The sequence below is a fragment of the Pseudopodoces humilis genome, chromosome 2 (genome assembly GCF_049639895.1).
Source record: "Pseudopodoces humilis isolate 2021_Gansu_Grassland_sample_001 chromosome 2, ASM4963989v1, whole genome shotgun sequence".
Classification (NCBI taxonomy): Eukaryota; Metazoa; Chordata; class Aves; order Passeriformes; family Paridae; genus Pseudopodoces; species Pseudopodoces humilis.
Window position 1 is genome coordinate 93,629,340 of NC_142201.1, and position 27,315 is coordinate 93,656,654.

A 27,315-nucleotide genomic window follows, 5' to 3' on the forward strand; every position below is an offset into this window, starting at 1 on the left:
TTACTTCACCCTGTCTGAAGAGCACGAGGCCAACATCTGTCCGAGGAATGCACCAGCACATATGGCAGTAGTTGGTGTTTTTTTGTAGAAACTATAAAGAGGAAAGATAAAAAGATAAAGGTATCTCTTCATTGGCCATTTCAGCTTTCTTTTTTCCCCAAGCTCTTATACTCTTATACATTTGTGATTTTTTTAAACCTTGTTTCTTCCTAAAACATAAGGTAAGTACATGTTAATGCATAAGCAGATGTTGCTTATCAGATACCTGATGTTGGAGTCAATCAGCCTCATGATATTTTTACCTGAAATATTTTATAATATTAGTATTCCTGTGCTTTGAAACCACCTAATTTTTAATAAAAATACTCTTGCTCTTCCAAAGTATTTTTGAGAGTGCCACCAGCCTGGTTTGAGGAGGGAGTAGGTTGTGAAAAAACATTCCCTTAAAATTGTTTATTTTAAGAATTTTAGGAAGCTTCAGAGCAACGTTTCCAGAAAGCTTTTTTGATGGTATTAGGAGAAATACCCATTTGGTGTAAGAATAGTTCCTGTCTGCTGGTCCATCCTGTTCCCAGTGATTTTCATAGAAACAGCTTGGTCTGTGCTTTACTGGAGGTTTTCCCTGTGACAGCAGAGTTTTACAAAATATAGAACACAGATATCAGGATGGATCGGATTCAGCTTTTACCATGGTTTGTGCAGTCTTTTTATTGCTTCATTAGGAGATGATTCAAATCCTTTGATTCTTTTTCTCTTTAGTCTGATTTCAGAGTAACTGAGTCACAGAGTCACAATCGAAGAACTATTTGCATGAATCTGCAGTAGTAAGATCGGAGTCCTGCTGTGTTTTAGGTACTTGTTTGGCAGGGTCTTCAGTTTGCTTTCAATGTTGAATTTTTTCACTTTGTAGTGTCTGCCTCTGAAACAATTGACATGTTCACAAATACAATGTTTCCAGTTATTTTTTAGAATGTTTCTCATAAGCTTTGACATTTTTTCTGATACTGTTTTCTACGTGTATAAATATTTATTGTAATAATTCTGTGTCCATAAACTAGAGAAGATTCTAGTTATGGCTCAGGAGAAGCTTTAGAGACTTTGTTTTGGTCATTTTAGAAAAAATATTAGGTCTCCATATTTTCTCCATACATAACAGTAATGGATTCAGGCTGTCCTGCTTACTGATAGCATTTTTTGGGTGTTTGGGGATTAGCTCTGCAGTTTTTCTCAAATCTAAGTAGCATTTATTACCTTTCCTTTGCTTACAATGCCGAAAGAAGATAATACAGAATGGTGATTTCTGCTATTCAGTGGCCAGCAGAGCTTGCTGAATAACTAATATTAATAGCTCAGACATTGAATAAAATATTATAAAATTAATTTCAGGTTCTTAATGAAATTTGAATTCTTAAAACCAAGGTTGTATTAAAAGGAAAAAAAAAAAGACCAATTCCTCACTACACAAGACACACAATGCAGTTTCTCACTGTAAACATGAAGGTGCTGGTGATTGATACTGGTGACTAAGTGGAAAATCTAATGGTGCTTTCTTTGGTTGTTCACATAGATACATTACTTCCCTGAGACAAATAAGCATTAACAAATTCTAGAAATTTTACTTAAATGAAAGTTGGTAGTTTCTTGGCAACTGCTACCTGGAAAAGATAGTTGAAATCAATGCTATAACATGATAAAGTAGCAGGTAGTAATGCAATTACATGTCTCCATGTTATGAAGAGGCATTGATTAAAGATGGTGATTGATTAAAGATCTATTTTATATCATCCATCAGTAGTCATTTTATGGAGGTAGTACTTGAAAATACCCCATCTCAGGAAATGTTCAAGGTTGGATGGGGCTTTGAGCAACCTGTTCTAGTGAAAGGTGCCCCTGCCATGGAGTGATCTTTAAGATCCCAAGCCAGACCATTCTATGGTTCCAAGAAACTGGACTGTTTTTCTTTTTTTAGACAGCCTCTTTGGCAGAGAACTGCTTCTCTATAAAACCCATTCTTGACAAGGTGATGGTCAGTCAAATTAATTGATCCAATATCTTGTTGTCTAGTAATACAAGATTAAAATTGAAATCAGTCTGCCAACCCTTATTACTGCTTATTGCCTATACAAAAAAATCAGGAGTGAGCTTTTCCATAAGACAGACTTTGTTCTGATTTGCATACCTCCAGAATAATGGCAGTAGCAATAATGACGCAAACAAGGGCCGGAAACCAGGCTAAGTCCCTAGGGAGTTCTCATGCTGGATACTGCACGTAAAAGATGAGCTTAACTCTTGTCAAAGCCTGCAGTGTGTGCTGTACAGATAATACAGAAGTTGGAGTAGCTGATGCTAATAAGATCCCAATGCTGCACAGGTGTCTACAGAGGGAAATGGAAACTTTGCATCTTTCATGGGGCACGGTGCTGCCCCCATGGCATAAGTGTTTCTGCAGTACAATCATACTTCGTTTGCAGTGTAGGGGGTACCATAAAAACTGACAGGAGGCTGGGGCATTTGCCATGATGCACTTGACTGGAGAAGTACTAGTATTCATCCAATTGTAAAATTCTGAATTTGTTCTTCATCATCTCATTCTTTCCTTCTGCTGATTCTGTTAGGACTTCAACCTGCAAGAGCACTTAACATGAAGTTAGCAGTAAACTGAAGATGTTGGAAAATTATGACTCTTTTCCTTCTGGTGTTTTAGAATAGTCATGGAAGCTTACAGGAACTCTCTGTCTTTTTGCTTATTTAGTGATCTTTGTAACAACTGAAATGCTATCCTTTTCTAAAATCTAAAGTACCAAAAAGACCCACATGGCTTTAAGTTAAACTCCCAGTGATTCCTCAATGTTTAAAGTCTGAGAAGAGTACAGATATGTGTAAAGTGTGGAAGTCTGGGATAAGACCGTGCTTGCCCTTAGGAGTAGCAGTCAGATTTGGAGGAGCTGTGGGAATTAAAAATTTAAAGCTCCTTCTAACTGTTCTAACTATCAAATAACTGATATTGCATGAATAACTAACGAGCATGTACCACTGAGAGAAATGAGGATTGCACATCCACGTGCTATGCCTCGTCTTTGTGCTTGCTTTGCTGGGGGCTGTTATCCTCTGAGGATGAGGCATGGAGAGAAACTACCCATGTAGTTACACTTCTGGAATTACTGCAATCCATCTTCCTCATCTGCACTCCTTAGGGGCAGAAAATGAGTTGTTAATGAGATTGGGCTATTTATGCTTTATGTAAATTTCAAGAAGTTAAGTAGTGAATCAAACAAACGTTGTTCTTTACTTGAATATGTTTATCTCATCATTAAGAGAAGCTTAGATATGACTGTTAAGGAAGAGGAAGGTGTTTCCTTGTAGGATGTATAGAAAATGTGTTAAGAGTCTGGAATTTAATTGTAGGTGAACACATTTTTTTTAGCAAGAGAAAGTAAATCAAATACTTTGACTAAGTTGAGAAGTCCAACAACAACAGTAGTCCATGCTTCCTGACTGAAGAAATCAGGGTAAGTTATGAGATTGTCTGGAAAACAGCCATGATCCAAGTTCCATCATATTTAAAAGATCATTGCTAACAAGTGAAAAGATGTCACCAGCTGTGGTAGGCAGGAGATAATATGTAAAGTGTGCAAGTCCATTTACAAGTGATTTTTTTTTTTTTTTACTTTCCTTATAACAAATGAAGAAAGTTTTTTATTTGTGTGGTTTTATATATAGAATATTTATGCTTTCTATAATAGCCAGTTTTGCCCCTTTTCTTTTTCCAGAGTCAAGATGAGAGATACGCTTTCATCGCTGAATGGTATGACCCAAGTGCTTCACTCTTTCGGCGTTATGAACTTCTGTATTATCCAAAAGATTCATCAATTGAAATGGTAAGGATGTAAGAAGAAAATTCTGTTGTCATAAATGTAATATCCAGTTAAACAGTTCATAAAATGGCAAGCCATTTCCAATGCCTATTTATTTTCCAGGTAAGAAAATTTAATATAAAATGTATCTTGCTCTGTTTCTAAAACTAAAAGAAAAACAAAAATATGAGTTCACAGTGAAGCATATGGAATAGCTTCCACATTTATGATTTTTTTTTCTTAAAGCTTGCTTTGGTGTGGAGAGATTAATTTTCACAAATCTATTTTCATTCAATCTCTACTTGGGTTTCAGAATTGAAACTCAGCAACTCTGACCTACAGCTTGAGAAAAGTAAGCTGAAGCTAATTCCAGTCAGGAGAATAAGCTTCAACAGGAGTTCCAGAAGTCTCTGAAGAGTGAAATGTAAAAGTCTTACCAAAGTAGAGGAAATGGTAAATTTGGTTTAATGGGAGGTAGGACGTTTCAGACAGCGGGATCAAAATTTTTCCATCAGCGGTGCTTGCAGAGACCTTTCTGACTTGTGGTTCATACAACTAATCCCACCACTTATTGACAGCGGTGAAAACAGCATTTTGCAGTAGCAGACATGTATATAAAAGTATAATGTGTACTGTAAAGATAATACTCATGCCAACCAATGCTTTGTGCTTCCTTTTAGGATTGAGTGAGTGGCATGCACTAGTCTGTTCCAATTCTTAGTGAAGAGTCTAAGAGTAGCCTAGATTTGGATATTCACACTTAGTAATTTCATTATAAAATTTTAACTTTCCTTCTATGGAAATCAACTGCGGAAATAACCAATCCAGTAGTGTTTGCCTTTTCTTACCCAAACTGCTCCTCACTGAAGCAGTAATACCCAGTTGTGTGAGAAGATGCATGTCACATTGGTTACTAAGTTAGTTCTTTGTACGATGTCTATGTGCACAGTTTTCAAAATGTGAGGTTTCTAATTTTTATTTCTCAGAAACAGTTTAGCTGATCAGTTAGGAGCTGTAATAATCTTCCTACACAACCATGTGTAGGCTGACAAAATAGTTGTTCATTTCACCTACACGTCTTAAAACCAAAAGCTTCCAAGGTGTTCTTGAGCTTCTTAATGCAGTATCTATGTCTTGGCAGACTTCTGCATTTTGTTGGTGTGCTCTTCGGTTAAAGTACCATGGTGTGTATACAGTCATAGACTCCATGTGGGCAGAACAGGAATTAAAAGAACAAAAATGTATGTGAACACCCTTAGAGAAATAATATCGCAAAATCACTTTTGGGGGTGAGTTTGTGGACAGTTACTACATTTAGAACTCTTTTCTGGATTGTTTTTTTTTTAATTTCTGCAGAATTTGGTGATATTTTTTTTTTCTTTTTTTACTGCCTAATTCTTCTGCATATTTTAGTACTTTCCTGAGAAGGTGACAACCTGCTCTTACCTGTGACATATCTGAGAGAAGGGAGGTGATGGAAATGTCCCCACGTATGAGGAGGATGTTTCAGCTCCTTTTTCCCCCCCATCCTTGACAACAGCTTTCCCTTATCACACTCCTCGCCTGAGGGGGGAGCAGAGCTCTTGGAGGCTTGTATTATATTAAGTCCTGAGCTTAACTTTTCTTTCTCTCCTTCATGTCTTGGTTGGTGAAGTAGAATGACAGTGGGAATAATGAGAGAAGTTTCCAGCTAGCTTTGCAGCTGTAAGAAGACAGCATAGATTTTTGTCCAAGGACAGCAAGCAGTTCTTTCAGTCAAACAGGATCTCTTGACACAGAGGCCCTGTTCTCTGAGTTTTCCATAGTTAATAATTCTCATGGGGAATTCTTAAAGCCTTAATAACTTTTCTTTCTACAAAAGATTTCCTAAAAAGAGAGAAGAAATCTTTAAAAAGAACAGATTCTTAACAGAGAACTATTTTGTTTTGGGTAATTTACTTCTGCATGTACCTGGGCAGGAGTGGAGCAGTCCAAACAGTTATATAGTTCTTTTGCAGTGGCTTATCATTAACTTTATAAAAAAAGTCTTTTAAACATATTTAAAAGTCCACTCTAAAGAAGAATCCTTTAACACAGGTAGATCCTCTCTTCTTCTTGAGAGAAGAGAAACACCTTGGGGTGCCTTTCTAGCAACCATTAGTGAAATAACCAAGGAAATACTCAGATTTTTGGTCAAGATATTGAATAATTTGCTTATGGTTGAGACAGTTAATAGGCTTCCTGGCAAAGACTGGGAGAAAACAAGAAGATGAATTCAAGTTAGTTTCTTTGATTTTTTTTTTTCTTACCATGTTGTCATTTGATTCCCTACTACACTTGAATAGTGAACACTTAGTAGGAGCATGTATGAGTGGCTAAGGAGGTTTCAGCAGGCAAGGATTCCTCCTTACAATCATGCCTCAGCAGAAGGAAGTATCAAAATAATTTGCAATTCTTTAATCTGCAAAGTTTTGGCTATCCTGAAAACAATTACAATTCTTTTATCCTTCTAATGGAACTGTATTTACACACTTCAGAACATGGAATTTTCATCTTAAATTTTTTTCCCCTCCAAAATTTGTGGGAATGATGTTCTTTCTTCTAATGCTCTTCTAGTAAATACACCATTGCAGTGGAGGACAGCACCTGTAGGTCTAGACAGAGGGGTAAGTTTGGCCTGAGGAGCACAAAGCTTTTCCTTTCATAGGCTTCCACTTCTCCAGGAAATGGAAGGCATCTATAATACTTACTTGCAGTAAAGAAACTGTTCAGCAGGTTGACTTCTGTGCTTTGCCAGCCCACCCAGAAAACTGCACATTAATGTCTGGCTTCTTGCTTGGAGTGGTGATACATAAAGCTGAATTGTCCTGACAGGCTTTTGAGCTTGCAGCTCTAGGCAGTGAGAACATCTCAGCCAAGTGTTGCAATCATCTCTCCGTCCCTAATGCTAAGTCTTACGCAGTCAAATAGAGCATAATATCACTGGAACAATGCCCTGAAGAGGAGACCTGCCAGTGTGTGTATCCTGATCGTTCTGGTGCGAGCCACTGGGCCGTGAAACAGCATGGATGTGCTGGGGGAACTCTCAGTGAGACTGGGCAGAGACATGCACCAGACACCTGAACCTTTTATCACAGCTTGAATTAGAACAAGCAAATTGCAAACCAAAAAAATTTCAAAGATAGCTGTTGGCCTGAGACTATTTAAATGGAATAAATTTGTAATTGTGGTTTAGTCTTCTAAGCTTTCTTGGTACACTTGTAAGTTCAAAGGGCTTGAAATCAAATTAGGCGATCAGATTCAGTCCTACAATACTATGGAAATTTCTGATAGTAAAGATTAAGTTGAGTTTGCCCACAACTAAATCTCTTGCCAAGGTAGATTTGACTCTTGTTTTTGCTGCAGTACGACGTGAAGAACCGTCGCACGTTTCTGAGGCGCACCAAGTACGAGAGCTTGCACCTCGAGGATCTCTATGTGGGCAGCAAGGTCACTGTTTTCTCCCGACACCTCACCATAGTGGACTACGGCAATCTGTACACGTCCCGCAAGCTTGGGAGCCGCAAAGAGAGGTGACAAGGGAAGAGCTTGGAATCTTGTGGTTGGGGTTTCAAATTGGATGCTTGCTGGAAATGAGGTTTCTGTACTGATGTGGGCGGAAGAGGAGGTGGGTGCATGTTTGCATGCAGTTCGAAGGGATCTGATTTTATGATAGCTACAGAGAAGCAAAGTGGTACCTGGCTTGTAGTACCATTACAAGGCCAGCTTCTCTATGGTGTCAGCTGCTGGCTCCTCTAGGTATCTTGGGAGAGAAGAGGGGGAGGAGGAAGATGGGTCCTGTTCAGCTTCGTTACTCGGCCAGGGCAGGCAGCAGATTTGTGGGTTCTCCTGGGGCAGAATTTATATGGTAACTGATGTGTGCTGGGCTTCAAAGGCCTGGGCCATGTGAAGTTGCAACTGTCTCTCTGGGATCTGTGCAGAAGCCTAGTGCCTCACCAGTCTGATGTACTCTCTATTAGTAGGAATAAATGAAAGTACTAGAGGACCACTCCCATTCTGTTGTTTTTCCTCACTGTGGAGATTTTTTTCTGAGATTTTTTTTCCGCTTCTCTTAAGCTCTGTGTGCATGAGGACAGAAAGTACAGTGTGAGAATGTCAGTAAAAATTACAGGCTCATTTGTTTATCATGGGTGAAGATAAGACTCGCATTTTTGATTTAAAGACTTTGGAAAAGACTTTCCAAAAGCCAGAAGTCATCTGAAGCAAATATCAGGACTAAGAATACTTGGATACTAAGGCTAATTTACAAGAAATTTAGATCTGCTTTAATGGCAGTTCAGGTAATCTCTGAATTTGCAAATTAATACATTTTTGTAATTTCCTCCAGCCTTTTTGAAAAGAGCACAGAACGTTTTCTTAGGTATGATATTCCAGTGAGCCTTAATCACTTGCTCCCTCCCAGTAAACAGGCTTGTTTTGAACTCTTTTTAGAGAGTTGTACATAACCAGACATAGAGGAAGAGCTGCATATTTTTACACACATCTTTGTCTTAACTGCACAAAAAAATTGCTGTGAAAATGCCTGCCATAATATCTTTCCAGAGGAGTTCTGGTACTTCTCCGGGCTGGGGTTGGGCATGGTGAAAGAGCAGCAAAGGAGGTAGAGAATACAATGGGATGGATTCTGTATATGTGGCTACTCTTTTTGTTCCTCAGTGCAGTTTTGGGGAGATTGCATCTTTATATCAATGTAAAGTTGTGTATTCCCTGCTCTGCCTAAACTAACATAATCCCTGGTGCTCTTGCACTGCTCATGTAGTTATACCAGGAAAAAGCAGTTTATGATAAAATGACGTTTTCATCTTGTAGGAGATGTTGCAGTCTACATGGCAACACTACAATTGTGTCAATTAAGTGGTTGGTCTTGGGAGGAGGCAAATTTTTGTACTGCTCTACAAAAGAAAGAAAAGGCATTTATGACATGTCAGCTGTTTGAAAAACATTTCAGGAATGTTGGCTGAAAGATAACATAAATATTCAAGTGGTGTTACATATTCAGAATAGCCCAAAGGAACCTAGTGAAAGGTGCCTTACTTAGGCAAAGGATCTTCAAAATCCAGTTTCTTCACAGAAGCTTTCACTGAGTAAACAGGGTCATATTAAAAGAGTTTCCTTGGGCAAAACAGTTGCATGTGAGTTATTTGTCTTTTTGGCTTGTTCCTAGCAGGTTTTACAGCAGTTATTCGATATAATAAGATTTCTGCAGTGCATGATAATTCCTGAAATAATCTGCATTTGGAATGATATTAATAATTTTAAGGTTGCTGTATGAAGCAGAATGTTTCTGTCTTTTTTTGCTGTTGTGCTGTTCAGGACTATTGGCAGATCAGTTTGACTTTGGAAATACATTCTCTGGTCACTCAATGTGTGCTCAGACAGGCTCAGCAGAGGCCTTTGTGGAAGACTGCAAAGTGAATATAAAAAAAAATCTTGAATGTTTTGAGTTAGGGACCTTTATTTTTATCAGCAAAACAAGTGAATGAATGTGACCTTAGGTACATGAGATACAAAACAGATGTGCAGAAAAAAGGCTAGATTTGCACAGGCTCTTTCCAGAATTAGGCTAGAATTAAGACAGTTCTATTTCAGTTTCTGTACCTACTTTTTCTTAATTCTTGAGTCAGTTTTTAAATATTGCTGTATTTAAGTGTTTTGCATTTCTGTTCCCCTCCCAGGGTATCATAAGAAAACCATCACAAACAGTGACTAAAATGGTTAAGTGAGCATGTTCTTACAGTGTGCCACATAAGGATTCACCGGCATGGGACAGGGCTTTCTGTGCCTTTCCCTTGTGATCCTGGGTAGTTGTAACATGAGGTAAACATTTGTCTGACCAGTGTGTCCTCTCTAAGTAGGTTTTACTTAGAGTCAGTATCACTGGTACTGAAAATGATGTTAGAAAACTTGTGTGTCACCCAGAAATACTCGTGTTCTGTTTTGAGTAGGATTTGTTTTTCTTATGCTTCTGGTTATTGATATAATCAGCATTTCTTCCCCTGGAAGACATAAGCTACTGTACATGCAACAGTCCTATTATTTGAAGTAAGTAGGTTTCACAAGCATAGTCACAGCATGCTTTGTGCATCATTCCTTTGATCAGTTCTCATTTTCTATTGTTTCAGTACTCACTGCAGTACTGTCAGCACAGTCCCTCTGAAAAAATGTATGCCAGTGAGCTTAATTTTCCTTCTTTCTCCTTGGTTCCTCGACACAAAACTGTTTTCAAATCTACACTGCAGACTGCATCATGCTGAACCCCATGAAACATATTCCTAATTAAAACTATAAATAGGGCACATGAATCAAAATCCAATCTCTGAAGCAGATCTCAGCATCCTGAAGTACGCTTTTTGTGTCCTGCATACTTCTGAAAAGCTCACACTGAAATGTTAAAATTTAAATACCAGTGTTAGACAAAAGATATTACAAGGGTTGCTTACTGCAGTTTATATTAATGTCTTCTAGGTAAATTGCTTCATAATACAATATTTTTTGCAAATTTGTAGGAATTACACTATTACTAAAACCCTTGAAATTAGAAAAGTAAGGAACAATATATTTCTAGCATTACCAGCCTATCTCAAACCACCTGTGTAATAACATAAATTTAAAAAAGTGTTCCTTGAGGAAATGCAAATGGTGCTGGAGACCCATTCCAGGGATTTGATCCTAATTGTTCATGGGAAATGAGAGTGTTGAGAACCTCTTGTGCTAGGATGCAGGTCGTGCACTGTGTGATTCTCATAGGTCAAACATGCAGCTCATGTGCAGTCCTCATGGAGGATTCACCTGGTACACCCTGTGATACGATAAATAATACCAAAAATGAGGTGGAGCTGTGAAATCCTTGGGGAAGACGGGGCCAGGCTGTAAGGCTGCATGGAGTACATTGGCAAACTGTGTTCAGTGTTGGTGAGAGGTCAGCCTTTCCTGATCTGATGATGGGGCTAAACCAACTTTTGCCTGCACTGCAGTGGACTGAAGCGCAGTCTTGGTTGACTGCTTTCAGCCAGTTTCTGGTTTAATGGCATTCCTTTGTCCATCCTGCAGCCTTAGTCCATCAGTCTTTTTGTGTCATACTTCCCAAGGGGTCTGAGCCTGAGGTGCTCTGTGTATAGGAGCTTCATGGTGCTTGAGGAAGTCTGTTTCTGAGCTCTGAAGGTCGTCCACGCCTCTCCCTTAGCTGCAGATAAAATGTCGCATATGTTCAAATCTTCCTGGTTACATTTCCTGCTCCTAACACCTCCCTTGCTTTACATTTGCTGTGAAATAGTCTGTCTCTTGCCAAAGCATCTGTCAATCTGGGGTCACTTAAGGTTCAGAGTAAATGTAGTGGAAGTTCATCCATCTCCTATAATCTCAGCATATTTGCCCTGGCTGGAATATATTGCTGCTAACCTAAGGGCTGCTTTCCATGCTATGTTGGTATATAAAATAGGAAATTTGCAATTATTTGTCTTTCACTCAAGGAAGTACTGCAATAAAAAATTCCAACTTGGAGAACCTTCCTTATTTGAAACAGTGTAAAAGATGGAAACTGCTCTTTAGGATTGTCAGAGACGTGGCGTTTCTGAGATGCAGGGTTGAATAAATCTGTTGGTTTGTAAGCCAAGCACATTTGAAACTGACTCACCACAGGATGAATGCAAATAGAAGATGCAATTTTACAAACCTTCTTTTTGTGCTTGTTATTTTTTATTAATAATACGTTTAGTGCTGATGGTGTTCTTGGTGCTATGCAAAGCTCACTAATAAAACAGTCCTGGCCCTGGGGATGTACAGTGTAAAAAGATAATTACCTAGAAGACGGGATGTACTTGGAAACAGAGATGTGGGGGAGAGTGTAGAGATTTTTGGATTGATGCCCCTTAGTATATAGAATATAGCTGTCAGTCAGTATAAGAGATGCAATACCTCCTCTGCCATCCTTTTATTGTGTCTATTAACAGTGTCAGCTATTTGGCATGCACATGCTATACCACGAAATTTTTATACTGTACCAAGCACAAGAGGATCATCTTCTCACTGAGGACTTCAAATATTTTAAAAGTATTAATAAAACAATCATTTAACTTTGAGTTTTATGGCAGAGGCACATGTTTAAGTAATATTTTTAAACAGGGAACTTTAACTGCTTCAATTTTATGTGTATGATTAACATTAGGAAAAAAGGGAGCTAAGCAAGCACAAGGAGAGATTAACAATTCAGTCATGTTCTAACCCAGAGTGAGGAGCTGTCAAGATACCAATTTGCTAAGGAAGAGGTGGTCAAATTGTGTGCTGCAAGAGCAGAGGGAGATGTTGGTAAATAATAAGTGCTGGTGGAACACTGTGAGCTGACTTGGGTTAGAAAGCCATGGAAATTAAAATGTGCAAAGCTTGTTGTTATCAGAATAATGTGTTGCACGGCCATTCAAGAACAGCATGGAAATTGATGAGACACTGGGACAGTGAATATGTGACTGTGACAAAATTTTTCTCTTTGATGTGCTGTTTTTTTTTGTCTGAATGTGAACCCAGTATACACACCAAATGCTCTAAGACAAGTCATGTTGGCTCTATCTCTCTACTATTTTTTCTTCCTCCCCAGAACGCTGGCTTTGATTAAACCTGATGGAATGCGTAAAATTGGAGAATTATTTGATATCATTATTAATGCAGGATTGACAATAACTAAGGCCAAAATGATGCTGCTTTCAAGGTAAGGAATTTTTAAGGTTAGGTCTATTGTATCTAAATATTATTGCAATTAAGAATATTCTCTAAAGCTACTCTGTGTTGTTCCATGTGTCAGATCCATTCCAATGAGTAAGAGAGGTAACTCTTGAAACTCATCAGTTTCATAATTCTGAAGGAGGTAGGTTTCTTAAAGTATTTTAGAGATTTAAGCTAAGTATTCAGAAGTGATGTGCAAATGAGTATGGGTGATGAAATAAGTCATGTCTGTATGAACTCAAGGTGGCTACCATAGCTTTAGCAGTCCAGCAATGTTTACGACTGACATGTCTGTATGTCCTCACCTCTAGGCTGCCTCGTACAGACAGTATTGCTGACTATAATAATGTTGTCTATAAAGTATTTGGTTTGCTTGCTCTCAGTAAATCTGTTGCTTAAATTTGTGCTCTCAGATTTGTGCTTTTTAATCACTGGAAGTCCTAGGCAAAACAAGTGATATTCTGATGGCGCAGGGTTGGACAGGTTTTACTCATGCATCTTCCTAATCCTCCCAACCTTCAGTGTTCTCCAGTTCTTATTGAGCCCCAAGATTTAAAAGAAGGTGTGCTTCAGAGGAAAGAGAACATAATTAATTTACCTTAGAAGACTTTCCCAAAGTTACAGCATTATTTCTCCATTGCTGCTTTGCCAAACCTGTTCGTGTGCAACATGTTTTTGGAAAGAAAAGTTATCTATTTTATATAATACCATTTTCTTGTGTTCTTATTGTTTATGTGTGAAGTCAGGAACCATTTTCCTTCACTTCAGAACATTTTTTGCTCTCTGAAATACTGAGAAAATGACAATAAGACTTTCTCCTCTTATCTCTGCATGCACCTGCTGCAATGTCTGATGGTATTGGTCCCAGATCCTCCATCCAACAACTCCAGTTCACAAAATCAATCAGGTTTCTAATGTTTCTTTACAATTCATAATGTCTTTCAAACTAGCCTTTTTTTTGCTTCCTCTCTCCTGCAATCTGAGAAATTTGATCTTGAAGTGTTATTTTGGTTGGTGCTTTATTTGAGTGTCTGTCTGAGAAGTTAAGCTCTTGAGCCAAGTCATGTGCTTTAGAGTTGACTCACACTGAAGGGAAGAAATGGAGACTTGAACTTTTATTGCCTACTGCAATATAAAAATTTCTGGTTGTCTTGTATAATTGAAAGTAATTATTAATAAGCACGAGACTGGGCTGTGATACTGAATGTATTTAAATAGTCTCTTGAGTATTTTGTGGTTTCTCTGCATACTCTGTTTCTTGGGACTGTGCCATTTTAAAATGATAGAACTATGGCTTTGCCAAAGTCTTCTACCCTTAGATTCTGCAGGCTTGCTTGTTCAAATCATCATCAACTCCTTTCTTTACAGGGATTAACAACATTTGTCTGTCAATCACTGTTAAGTAGATTCATGCCTTCTGTAAAAGTTGTAGCCAAGATATGAAAGTGTGGGCAGGCACTTGCTTCTTCAGTCTCTTCCTTTAATCCTGTGTCAGTTCACTCTGTTATACATAGGTGAACACTGTTTTCCATTATTTGAAAACAGAGAACTAATAATGAAATTAAAAAGGAACTAAGTTATACAACACAACTGCACTTTGATATTTCAGTGGGAATTGTTAACTGAGTAGTAGAGCTCAAGTTGTTTCAGAAGCAGACCTCTCAAATACTTCCTTGAAATCAGAATTGGTAATACTTAATCTTTTCACATTTTCACATACCCTTTCATATTTGCTTTCCAAAATTATTTGGTGAATTAATTTCAGAAGAGAATTTTCTGGTGAAATAATGAATTGTAGGCAAACGTTTTGTAGAGTGTAGGTTTGAAGCATGAGCTTGCAAGAGCTCCCGTGTCTAGCGTTTTTACATCATGCTTCTGCCTTAGTTTGCAATGGAAGGGAGGCAGATTTACTGTATGGTTGATAAAAATATTTTGGATTTTGAATGGCTCATACTTATACTGAACTAAAAGCAACAAACCAGGAATTATTCAGGTAATTTTGATAAAAAAGCTGAAGAAAAATGTGACTGTTCAAACACTGATAAATGTTAAGAAAATGAAATTCTTCTTAGGTTCTTGATGTTATTTCTTTCCTCTGGCAATATTTGGTTTAAGTCTGGACTACAAATGGGAGAGAGGCATCAAAAGTTCCATTTCAGATGACAGAACTATGCCTTTGTTCATACTTGGAATCTGTTATTTGAAAAATATGCAGGCAATTTATGTCAGTAAAGAGGGCTGCTCAAAATGAGCAAACTCATGAAGACCAGAAAAAATCAGACTGTGCTGCAGGTAAAAACTACTTTCCAATTTGGAATTTCTTAGTCACCCTGCAGCACTGCTTTGATTATGAACTTTGCACCCAGAGCAGAGGTTAGGAATATTGCTTTCTTTCACCTGTCAATCCTCTTGAAGAGCTTGTCCTTCTCTAAAAATTCCAGCTTCAATAAGTGGCATACACCAGGATTTGGAGCAAGCAAATACTGAGCCTGTGTTCTCAACAGGAATTCTGAAGCTGCAGAATAGCAGGTTAAGAGATGAAAAATTCCATGGATTTTTCTAGCTGTTGCCATGCAGAAAAAGCAATTCAGTAAGCAAGAGTAAAACATGAGAAGCAGCTGGGGAAAAAGACAGGGAAGAGAATAGGTTGGCTGGTGTCAGGCTGGTGGGGTGAAAAGCCACAAAATAGTGTGTCCATCAGTCGATGGATGGTAGCTCTGCATTGTGGTGGTCCCCAAAATCTGGGTAGCTGGGTAGCTGAGCCCAGTGCTGGTAGAGTGTGGCTGTGGCAATGCAGAGCTTGGGAAGGGCCACCACCCTGTCTGAAAAGGACATCTTTGCTTCCAGCACCTGAGGAAAGGCTGAGTAACAGCTGTGCTGGCAGACATGCTGGGTATGCCTGGTAGCCTTTATTTGCCTGGCAGTGTAAGGAGACCCCCTCACTGCAGAAACCCCATTGCTTTGGAAGAAAACTGTATGTAGTCATTGCTGTGTTCCCTGAGGAGACATGCAAGACCAAACTGAGTTTTGAAGTGTGAAAGTGTGGGAGAAATCCAGTTTTAATATGGAGGGCATTGTGCTGCCTGTGCAACTTGTAAGATTTGAGGACACTGAGTGGAAACCAGGTTATGCAGTATTTTGTTATGCACCAGTTTAATCAAACACTAACCTTGATAAAGAAGTGTTCCAGTGGAGCAGATAAATTGTTTGTGCTTTAAAACCAAACTTCATTAACCAAAATCCCCACTCAAACTGATGAATGATGAAAGCAACGTAACAGCAAATAGCTTGGCAAGAAGGTGATTCTTCTGCATTTATTTCTCAGCCTGAGAATGTGGGACCATCAGTGACCCTGAAATGGGCTTTAGTGATTCCTTCTCAGAGCAGGAACATAAGGAGTTGTCAGCTATACTGGTAGCCACACAAAATATGACAGAAATTTAAATGTAGTTCCTGTTATTGGACATGAACACCCAACAAATTGTCCAGCTTAGGAAGACATTGCCTGTAGAAACATGTTTATGAATGATATTTGAATGAATGATAATTGTGGTTTTCAGGGGGTTTTATATAGATATATATTTATATACATCTACATATATATATATAGCTATATCTATGTCTTTTTACTTTTCCAGAAAAGAAGCAGCTGATTTCTATGCTGATCATCGAGCAAAACCTTATTATCAGTAGGTATATAAATTTCAGCTTGATGTGTATTAAGCTTATTTATTGAATGCATGAAATTCATTTACCATATTTGATTCTACAGGACCGCGGGAAAATCGGAGCTTGTCTTAGTTGAGTGGAGCCCTTTGCAAAGCATGCACCTTTTCTTCTTCCTCCAAGGAGAGATCCTTATTTTGGCTGTTCAGGGTTTTAACTCAAACTTTTTACAACCCGGTGGTATCAGGGGAATGTCTTTTGTCCCTCAGAAGTGAAAATGCTCCTGATAGGGCAAAACTTCACAGCCAAGAGAAGGGATATCTTCAGGATCAGGGTGGGGCTTACAGATAATGAGAATTAGGGGGAACACTTAGTTGTAAGAATTGATTTGGTAATAAGTACCCCAAATCATAAATAACTGAAAGGATAGTGCATGGGGCAGTTTTTACTGTACTGCTACCCTTGGAGAAATGTCAAACTTCTATGATGCTAGACTGCTTCACGTAATGTGAGAAACCTTAGTCTTTCCATAGCTGACCAGCTGGATGCTTATGACCCAGAGATTGAGTTGTTTCTGATTCCCCTGAAAGTGCCAGCAACTTCCTTTTCCTCCCTCTCCATTGGGCATTCTACCTCTTTTAGGAAGAAGGTGCCTTGTGTTTTTCAGGCATGTTGGTGCCTGGGTTTGCACTGGTGTGGTTGAAAGACCTGGTATCAGCACTTTCACGAAGTGCTTGAGAATTAGCATTGCCAGCTGCTCTCCAGCAAGAGCAGCTGATTTTGTTGTGGGTCCAAACTCAAGCCCTTCAGAGAGACATGGCCCCAGGCTATGTCTGACCATGTTGGAGGTCAGAGAATGGATGATTTGAAATTGCCTTTTCTTTGCTGAGTAAGCCTGCTTGAATATGTTGATAAATAATCAAGAATTTTGCCTGCAGTGTAACTTCACAGATGTGTATCTATACTAATGGTAATTGTCTGAGGAACTGTAGCCTTTGTCCACTGTGATGTGCCTGTCTCCCATCCTACAGCCCTATTGGCTACATCTTCTGTATAGGATTTTTCTCTGCATTAGAAATAAATAGCTCTACAGCATTCCAAATCAAATAGAAACAAGAAACTTCAAGGCAGTAAAGTGTGAAATCTACAACTCATTTATATTTGATGTTGTATCTTGTCTTTAAATTCAGATTTAGTTTGAAAGTTCACTAGTCAATGTAAGTCTAGTGAATAATAAGGAAAAATAATAATCCTATTGCTTGGAAAAGAATGGTTTTCATATTAAAGAGTTTTAAAAAAAGAGAATATTCAAGGATTAATCTGCAAATAATGTGGTAGAAATGACTTATTTCTTGGGTGTATGTATGTGTACTGTTTAAATGTCCTAAACATGTTGACTATGACCAACAGCAACTGACTTCCAGTAGCTTTTTATTGTGTTGTTTATGTAGCTTTTTGTAGTTTTAATAGTGTTTCTTTTTCAAAAACTACTAGGATTTCTCTTCTCTTCTTGACTAGTGATCATTAGGAAGTAGGTAGTTGAAGAAGCATGTACATCCACAGTTACAGTTGTGTAAAGCTCTTCTTTTAAACAAAATAGTACAAAAACCATAGTCAATGTTCTTCTTTGTTGGTTCTGTCCAGACTAAACAGGGAAAAGACAGGCTTATTGGTATGCATGTTTTCTGAAGATACTGAAATATAGTTATGGTGTTTTGTTTAGTTTTTAAATGGAATGTTTGGGCTAGCAATTTTGGGTGGTTGTTTGCTGTTGTGAGGTGGTCAGGACATGATCCTGACAGCCTCTTCTTACTTGGATTCATCCCATTAAAGTCACTTGAGTTATGCCAAGATGTAGTAACTCACTTTGTGAGTAAGTCCTTTATCCCATACAAACTTTTTAATTTTTTCCCTTCTCTCCCACTTTGGACTTTGGCTGGGCAAAATCCATGGGAGAGATCTGTGGGACAGTGGAAAATTTAGCTTGAAAGCAGTGCTAATGTTCTGTCAGTAGGGTGCACATCCAGGTCTCATGTGAGAGATGCTCACATGAGAGCTTTGAAATGCTGCTGTGCAGAATGGGAAAACTTAGGAATCATTCCTGTCAGACAAGTCATTACCAGAGTCTCTCTTTCACTGTTACCAGGACACCAGTACTGATCCTTTAAAAATGCTTTTGAAATCTAAGACTTTACAGAGTAGTTTGAGTGAGTTTGGATTATGTATGTGTTGGTTTTTTTCTGCAACCATAATAAGGGAATGTCTGCACATGACATTCTCTCTCTCTAACCTCTTCCTCCAATCAGAGTCAATGTGAAAGTTAGATCAGGGTGCTCGAGGTCTTGCCAAGTTGAGTTCTGAGCATCTCCACTGGATCATGTTTTTGTTAGTTTTAATTTGTAACATGGGTCACCATGTGCTGTTTCCATTTTGCAGTGAGCTTCTCCAGTTAATAATGAGTGGCCCCATCCTGGCTATGGAGCTCTTAGGAGATGATGCAGTGAGTAAGTGGAGAGCAATGGTGGGGCCAGCAAACCCTACAGCGACTGAGAGTGATACACTGGACAGCATCTCAGAAAGCTTTGGACATATTGGCCTCAGAGATGCAGCTCATGGCCCAGATTCAGTTGCTTCAGCTGCTAAAGTAAGATTTTGACTCTTTCTTGACTGAGGTTTATTTTTACTTTTATCTGCTAACAACCGGATTAAGAATTTCTCCTTTGTTTCCACACTTGAATTTGGAACTAGTTTACATATTTTTCATGGCTCCTTTTTAGCATGGAAGAATAAACTGCCTGAAAACAGAAATCTTGTTTATCACAAGGGTGAATCTTGGGTGCTTTGATCAGGAGAGCATGCCTGGTCATTTTTAATGTCTCCTGTACATCACAAACAGTGAGTTAATTGCATAGTCTGTATAATCTACCTATAGTCTACCAGTGTCGGTCATAAAAAGAAAGGGATTAAACAATTAAATCCTTTTGTGCTCTCTTGTGTTTCACATATCTGTTCTCCTTCACGGTTCTCACTAGTGTTCTTCTTGCAGCCTACTTTGCTGTTATTATTCAGAATGAAAAATTAAAAACCAGGCCACTTTGTAGTGCTTTGTGCTTTGAGAGGTAACACAGTGGACATGACTTTGAGGAGTTTAGTTGTGTTTTCCTTTGTTTGCAGTGTTTCTTTTCTCAGTGCTAAGAAAAAGCCCTGAGTCTGGGTAATAGATATTACCATTTCCATAGAATTATGGTGACTTTTGTGTGCATTGCTGTGGGATAGATATGCTAATAAATGATGGCAAGAATAAAGTTTATCTCATGGTTGATTGATGTGTCACTGTGGTGTCTGAGCTGTGGACCACTTTAGGTGGGGAAAGATAACCATTGTTACTTCCTTGATTCTAGTCTTCTGTCTGTTTAAATTGGAACAGCTGCAGTAGCACAGCTGGAGAGAGACCTGCCTCAGAATATCTCATAAACTGCCAAGTAGTGTATGCTAGAAAACGTGCCGAGAGATCATACCCTGGTGGTGAGGGCAGAGTTGAGCAGCCTCCCTGTCTGGTACTGTTAGGCTGTGAGCTACAGCAGGCTGACTGCAAAGCACAGGGTGGTTTTCTGTTGGCCCAAGCACTCACCTTGCTGCTCTGCACTCTGCCTGAGCTGCTGGATCCTCTCCCTGTGCCTTGGATTTTGGCAAGAAATCGGATGTTGGGCATAAAGTACTTTTTCTGCTGCCTTGATGAACATGTTACAGACTCAGAGTTTGGATAAAAGTGATCTTTTCTGATGAAGCAGAGTTAAAGCCAGCAAAGTCTTTGGAGTTCTGGTTAAATATTTAGAAGACTTCAAATATAAAGGTGAAAATTTCTCTTTTCCTCTGTACTACCATGACAACTGTGCCAGCTTCTGAACTGAGAATGTAGGAAAGAGTATCTATTAGCATAAATTCTTGGTTAGATGCATAAGTGTGTGCTTAGGTTTTAGTTTGTTGTTCTTGTTGAATTTCATTATTTTTGAAATGCTGTCTGAAGGCCCCGTTCATCTGCAGCATTTTTATGACACTGGGATTATTTTGCTGAGTATCTGTAGGTGTGTGCATCTTTGTGGTGTTACTGATACCTATCTTTAATAAATCAAGCAAAATTGTGAATTTAGTGCCCCTATGCCTTTATTAATTTAGTAGGCCTAGTATCATATGGCTGTATAGCAGTTGCTATGGAAACTAGCTGGCTGTGCCTGCAGAAAATTTGCTGAAAAGAAAGAAATAAAAGATAAAGGGACCTAAATGAACTCTCCTGACAGAAAACTGAAGTCTCAACCACATTTAATGAACGTATTGTAAGCTGAACACTTAGAGTAGAAAGCTGCATTATTCTTTTGATGGCTAAATGACAAGTGAAAGAATGTCTCTGATACACTCTAAGCTACTGTCTCTCTGCAGGCCAAATTTTGTAATTTCTTTAGATCATGAATAAAAGGTAAGGAAATTTTTTTTTGTTTTTTTAAGGCTTCACAAGATTATAGTTTGGCCTTTCATTATGCCAGTCCTTCGGCACTATTGAGTTCATTTTCTTTTATGAATTTTAATGGATAAAAATAAGTGTTAAATATTATACATATTTTACTGCCTTTTTCTGGCTGCTTCTTTTAGAGTAAATAGCAATTAACAGAGTGGGACAAGTTCCTTGAATCATGCAGCATTTTATCAGTAGAAGGATATAAGGAGTGGACCCTATTGTCTCAGATGTGCCCACTTAAAATGTGGATTATTTGCCAGCAGAAAAACAAAGGCCCTTTTTCCTTCTGTTGAAAGATTCGTCATCCGGGATCCATTGTCCAAGATCCAAACCAGGACAAGTTTGAATTGTGTAATTCTTAAGGAAAGGATTACAGAAATTGTTGAAGTGCCATGAGCTAAATGTGAATCTATTCCATTTAAGTTGAGCCGGTAAATTAAGGAAGACAATTCCTGGAAATGGCCTTTAGCACTGCTACTGTTATACAGGGAAAAAATCAAATACATTTGTTAGCAGTATTTCTTGCATGTAATTTTTTCTTTTAAATAGAAATGTATCAATTCTCTTACTGAATTTGACTAAATAGGTATGAAATGGAACCTGTGTTTTGCACGTTTGTGAATTGGCAGATTGTGTAACATACGTGAATAAATGGTATGGAAAAATGTGAAGCTGGCAGTGAACAGAGAAAAAATATCACCAAGGAAAGAAACCTGACTGCCAGGTTCACCCCAGTATGGCCTAAGACCCAAGATACCTGATACCTAAATAGTGATGGTGGGAAGAAAGAGATTGAAGGCAAAAAAGTTCCTTTGATTTATCTGGGAAATCAAAGCTCAATCAAATTGAATTCATCAACTTCAATTCAGTAAGACTTTTAAAAAAATTATAGGGCCAATATGGCATGAGAAGTGACTCAGCAATTTTAGACAAAGTTAAATTGTTTAAGGTGAAAGGAAAAAAATGTAAGCAATTTGGAAGGAGGTCAGTTTTGTATATGGAAAGAAAACATGAGAAATGGATAGTAGTTATATTTTTGCTTATACAGTGGAAAAGATGATTTGAGATAAAGGAAAAAAAAATGTGTATAAGGGAGTGGATTTGGAAAGATACTAGGAAAGAGGAAGAGAGAGCTTGGTAAAACTGGGAACACCTCTACCAAATGATTGTTGCATCAGCATTTTGAGTGCTCCGAGTGTGAACAGATTGCACTGCAGAACTGAAAAGGAAAACATTGCAAGAAATACTCCAATCCTGTTTTTATGATTGTAGCAATGGTGCCAGAGAGGAAAAGATACATTTCAGATAACATTTCAGGGAAGAAGTATCTGTAGAAAAAAAAAGTCTGCACTAAAGGTTTATCTTCTGTGATTATGGATACTTCAGATTTTGTTACTTATGATAGAAGCTGACGTGTGCAGCTAGATCAATCTAAAATGTGTTTAATTACAATTGTTTTCAGGAGCTGGAGTTGTTCTTTCCCTCCAGTGGAGGTCGTGGACCAGTCAGCAGTGCAAAATTCACAAACTGTACTTGTTGCATTATTAAGCCTCATGCTGTTAATGAAGGTAAGCAATGCAGATAGCAGACGAGAAAGAAGTGTGTGTCCATTGTATCCACGATCATTCCTCTTTTTGTGCCCTCTTTTTGGGAGGATGTAGGGAGCATAGGGTGTATTTCACAGTAATGCAAAACTTGCAGATATATTGCCTTTTACACACATTTAGTATTTCTGCAGCTCATTTCCATGAAGAGTGAGTGGGTCATGTGCTTTCCATGCAAATGCTTGTTCACTTCAGAATAAGAAGGGAGAGGAGAAAAAGAGAAGGATTAAAACCTGCATGAGATTTGATGTATCTTACTGTGACAGCTTCCCATATCCTTGCTCCTTCCCAGTGCAGTCACCTGCTGGAGGTTAGCATCCCTGCAAGAGAGTGAAAGCAGGACACTTGGCCATGATCCAGGACCCTCCACTCAGGCAGTAGCACATCAGATTAAAACGACTCACAAAGGGAGATTTGTGCAGTTAAAATCTTGTTCTGCTGAATGCAGTGGGGATGGAAAGTAGGAAAGGCTTGTTTATGAAAGTGAACCAAAGACCTAAAGCATTTGGTGGATTCTGTGATGTTTTCTGTGCTGGAGAATGCCCTGGGAGTTTGCCATATGAGTGTTGGAAATGTTTAATGCTCTACTGTTACTGTACAAAAATAACCTCACTTGTGTGTCCTGTACTTAGATCCAGGAGCATGAGTAGGAGCAGTGAGTGCAGTAAAATACTTCGACTCAGGCACTGAGACAGTATTTTTAAATGCGGAATAAATATCACCATGTGAGAGCATAGAGTTTTTTCTTAGTAAGATGCAGAGTGCACTGCAACGTTTTAATCACTTCTTTGTGGATAGCTTAAATGGAAATAGCAGAAGTGGCTGGAGCAATTTCCAGGCCCTTCACACCTCAAGTGGGATGTCTGGAGAGCTTGCTGAAATAAAAAAAAAATGCTTTCACAAGAAGGAGTTTTGTAGTTGCTACTGATAATGTGCCTGTTATCTCTTCCAGACCTTGCATGGTATCTGCCACCGATAAGTCTGCCATGCAGCAAAGACACAACGATGTTCCTTTTACAGAAATATAGGCAGCAGCTGGGACTGTGATTTTACCTAGCTACATGTTTGCAGAGGACAAACTTTTCTGTGGCAGGATTGTTAGGGTCCTTCATTTGAGTGTAAAAATAGCAAAGTGGATGGCTTGGACTGTTTTTTTAGGCTTAAGATAAAATTTCTATTACATATAGAGGCCCAGACTCTTATCTTAGTGAGCTCAGGTTTTCTCTTCCTATTTTTAATCTTTCTCATCTCTGTAGATTTCATAGTGTCCTGTCCATGTTTTTTTTTTTCTTTAACTTCTCTGAATTTTCCTGAGTTGCCAGAAGACAAATTGTGACCCTATTTGCACATCCCTCTGGGAGGGTGAGAGTGGTGAAGAGAGGAGATATGGATGTAGGTAAACAAAAAATGTATGTGCGCATCCAGCTTTGCAGTGTGAGTGCTGGTCTGAATGTCCCCTATATAGTCCTTTTTTGCACACCACAGAGAGCTGGAAAGTCAGAGGATAGCTGCCAAAAAGCAATTAACATTTGAAAGACTGAAAGTGTACCTTGTGTGAGCATTCCCCCTGCATGCATCTGTGATTACTACCCTCTATAGAACAAAGAAATCAGAACTGAGTTTTCTAAGTCAGCAGACTGTTTTAACATTTTGTTGTGGTTTAACTGCAGCTGGCAACCAAACCCCATACAACAACTTGCCCACTTCTCTGTGATCAGGGAGAGAATCAGAGGAGTAAAAGTGAGGAAACTCATGGGTTAAGATAAGGACAGTTTAATAGGTAAAGCAAAAGCGGCACACACAATCAATCAGGTAAGTGGAAGCACAGCAGCTGGAGAGGAAAGGAAATCCTTTGTGGCTTGCAGTGGGAAAAGGTGGTTTGGCAAAGCCAGGGGCGTGGAGAGAAAATCATGTGGGTCAGAGCAGCAGAGCCTCTTTCGCACTGGAGTTTTGATTTGTGCTCTACAAATTTTCAGTATTGAGTATCTAAAAATAAACCTTTTTGCAATTTCCTGTGCACTGCTGAGGCTTTGAACTTGATTGTCTAATTACCATGAATATAAGCTACTCATTACATATTTACAATTACATGAAGTTTCACTTACGTACTTGAGTTTATGTGGAGATTTAGTCTTTATTTCTGTAGAGACATTTGACTGAATTAATGAATTTTGCTTTCTGGCCCTTTTCCCTAGAGGTTTTTTTTTTTCCTCCAGAGTCTGTTGCATAGCTGATTCTTAGAAGGAAAAATCTTCCTGGTTTTCTGTCCTGGAAGATGATTTTCTTTAATTACAAGTGTAAATTAGGGTGCTTTTTGGTCAGCTTAACTTGCTGACAAAAGGCTGCGTGTAATCTCTAGTTTATACTGGTTAATCCTTAGGCAGAATACTCTCTTAGGAAATTACTTTGATTGCCACAGCTGGTTCCTATCCAGTGATAAAGTAGAGGAAGATCAGTGCTGGTTTTATCTGTGGCCTTGCTGCCTCTCTCCTGATGGACATACAGAAGCGTCTGGTACTAGGCAGCCGCAGCAGCACAGCCCAGCCAAGCACAGCAGGACCTGGTGCAGTGCCCAGGCACCTGAGAATTCCTGTAAACTGGAGTGTCAGCATGTCTGCCAGGCTGCAGGGGAACCCTGAGGCCTGATAAAGGGTGTTGCGGGACTAAGGTGAAGTTTAACCTCAGCTGTCAAGAGTGCTGGTAATGGTGGAGTGATGGCATCACTGGCCCTCTAGGAACGTGTGCCATGCATGTCTCTTAAAGAAGTAAGGCCATAGCTAAGAAGTAAGGCCATGGCTATTTTGCCAGTCTGGTGTCAGCATGACATCTTCTGTGGAGGATCAGAAATGGTTATGCCATGGAAGGCAGTGTAGGCCAGAGCTGTGGACTAGATAGCTTTAGCTCACTGGTAGCTGCTCCCAGTGGATATGGAGAGCTTCCCTGGCTGGCAGCAGTGAGGTGGTTGTATTTTAACTCTGAAGAGGCTTTGCAAGAGTTGTCCAATTCCTCTTCACTGAGAGCTAGAAGAATGCAAAACCAACTTGATGCTACTCCAGGAAAATTTATTCTGACCTGGGTTGCATCAGGGAGGCATGATGTGGTTTGTCCCCTCTAGAATCTGCTACACTGCTCAGTGTCTTTCAGTTTCCTCCTCTTCTCCTGAGACCAGTTTTTAGTCAAGGAGTATGGTAACTAGTAAGCACAGCTCTAGGATTGTATGTTCAAGTTGTTTAGTAATTTGAAATTTTTAGTGTGGGTCTGTGTTCTGTAATCTTCCTGCTTCTTGTGGTTCTGATACTTGAGATACAAGATCATAGCTGCAATCATTTAAACATTCTCTTTTTGTAAGTCCCCTGGTGTTAGTAGATCTGGAGGTATTAGCACTAGTGCTCAGAAGCCAAACTTGTAAATTCACCAGAATGGATAAATATCAGTTTAATGCCCTTAGGACAGCTATGATTCGACTGTTTTGTGAGCAGAAATAGCACCTCATAGATCACTGGGTGGGATTAATTTTTAATATTTTTGTGTATAACAGTTTAGTCATGTTTGCTGTAGGAAGCAGACTTGGGTATTTCATGACTGCTTTAAAGTTTCTTTGATGTGACCTTTAGCTTTTTCCTTGGAAAAATTAGCAGGGGGAAAATTTTAAAATAGCAATGATCAAGGTTTAAAAACTGAGGTCAGAAGTGTGCAGTGTGCAAACTGAAAGATCTGCCTAGAGGTAAGGAAGGCTCTATGGTTTTGAGAGGTCCTAGGCATGAGACTAACTACCCAGACAGGTTTGCTCTCCTATGTATGTGTTAAGCTTGAGATTTTGTTCTAACATTTCTGGTAAGTTAAATCCTTTTTCCTCTTAATTAAAAAAAAACCAAAAAAACAGTGCTGTCTTCCACAGTATTCAACTGAACAAAATTTAAATCTCATAAAAAATAAAAGGTGCAGGAATACCTTCGTGCCAAGTGGAAAAGATATTGTGTGGAAACATGGTTTTAGACCTTTTCTGAGTGGATGATAAAATTTACAGAGCTCTTCTATTAACTTACTATCTAGTGGATAGCTTTAGAAAGTTGCAGAACTTTACATTGATTAACGAAAAGTTGCACAGGAAATCATAAGAATTGTACTTCCTTCTTTATGTAAAAATAAATATGTGCAGAAAAATTCCAATTGAGAGAGTAGTTTGTAGCTCCAAAGACAAACCTGAATGTGACAAAAAGAGTACCAAGGATGGTAGTTCAGTCTCAGGCAGGTACAGAAACAAGGTTTACTTATGTAGAATCTTAAGTGAATTTCCTGTATAAGAGAGAGTGGGGAGAGGACTGCGGAGTGTGGGAATCCAACATTGTAGTGGATTATCTGACTGCAGACAACTGAACTGTCCTGACACACGATACACTTGCTGCTCTTTGAAAGAGAGAAGGCATCACTATGTAAATGTCCAGTTCACCTCACTATAATGCTAAGTGTGCTTACATGCCTGTAGTTAGGAAGTTGAATAAGCTGGAAAAGAAAAAGAGGATGGTATAGTAGAGATACAAATCTATTATCACTCTCAGCACTACTTATCTATTTCATAGTTTTTTCTCAAGACAATTTGTATTCTTTAGATATGAAAACTCTGGAAATGGTTTCCTTTTTTTGACCCTTTTAGGCATAAGTCTGAGTAATTAAATATTTTTTTTTTCACAGACCTAGAATTGGAACAGGGTTTTCAGAAAACTGGCTTGAGAAAAAATGAGTGCAATTTTCTTATAAGTAATCTGAAAGTTAATCTGTCTGTGATAAGTGTGTAAATAATATATAGGTGAAGTGCAGATGCTGTGGAGTTTACCTCATTGTAGGCAGAACCTTTCTTTGGATTTTGTCTACAAGACAGAGTGCCAGGGGACATCAGTGCTAGCCTTGATGCACTTAACAGTTT

At 38.8% G+C, this 27,315-nt stretch overlaps 1 protein-coding gene across 1 annotated transcript in view; it reads left to right on the plus strand.

Moving 5' to 3' along the window:
• Positions 1 to 27,315, plus strand: part of NME7 (NME/NM23 family member 7) — an 85,984-nt gene that overhangs the window by 13,715 nt on the left and 44,954 nt on the right. The window contains exons 3-8 of the mRNA XM_005523932.3: positions 3,771 to 3,878; positions 7,239 to 7,405; positions 12,484 to 12,594; positions 16,247 to 16,297; positions 18,711 to 18,918; positions 22,250 to 22,355. Of these exons, the coding sequence (XP_005523989.2) occupies positions 3,771 to 3,878; positions 7,239 to 7,405; positions 12,484 to 12,594; positions 16,247 to 16,297; positions 18,711 to 18,918; positions 22,250 to 22,355 (751 nt within the window). The remainder of the gene's footprint in view (positions 1 to 3,770; positions 3,879 to 7,238; positions 7,406 to 12,483; positions 12,595 to 16,246; positions 16,298 to 18,710; positions 18,919 to 22,249; positions 22,356 to 27,315) is intronic.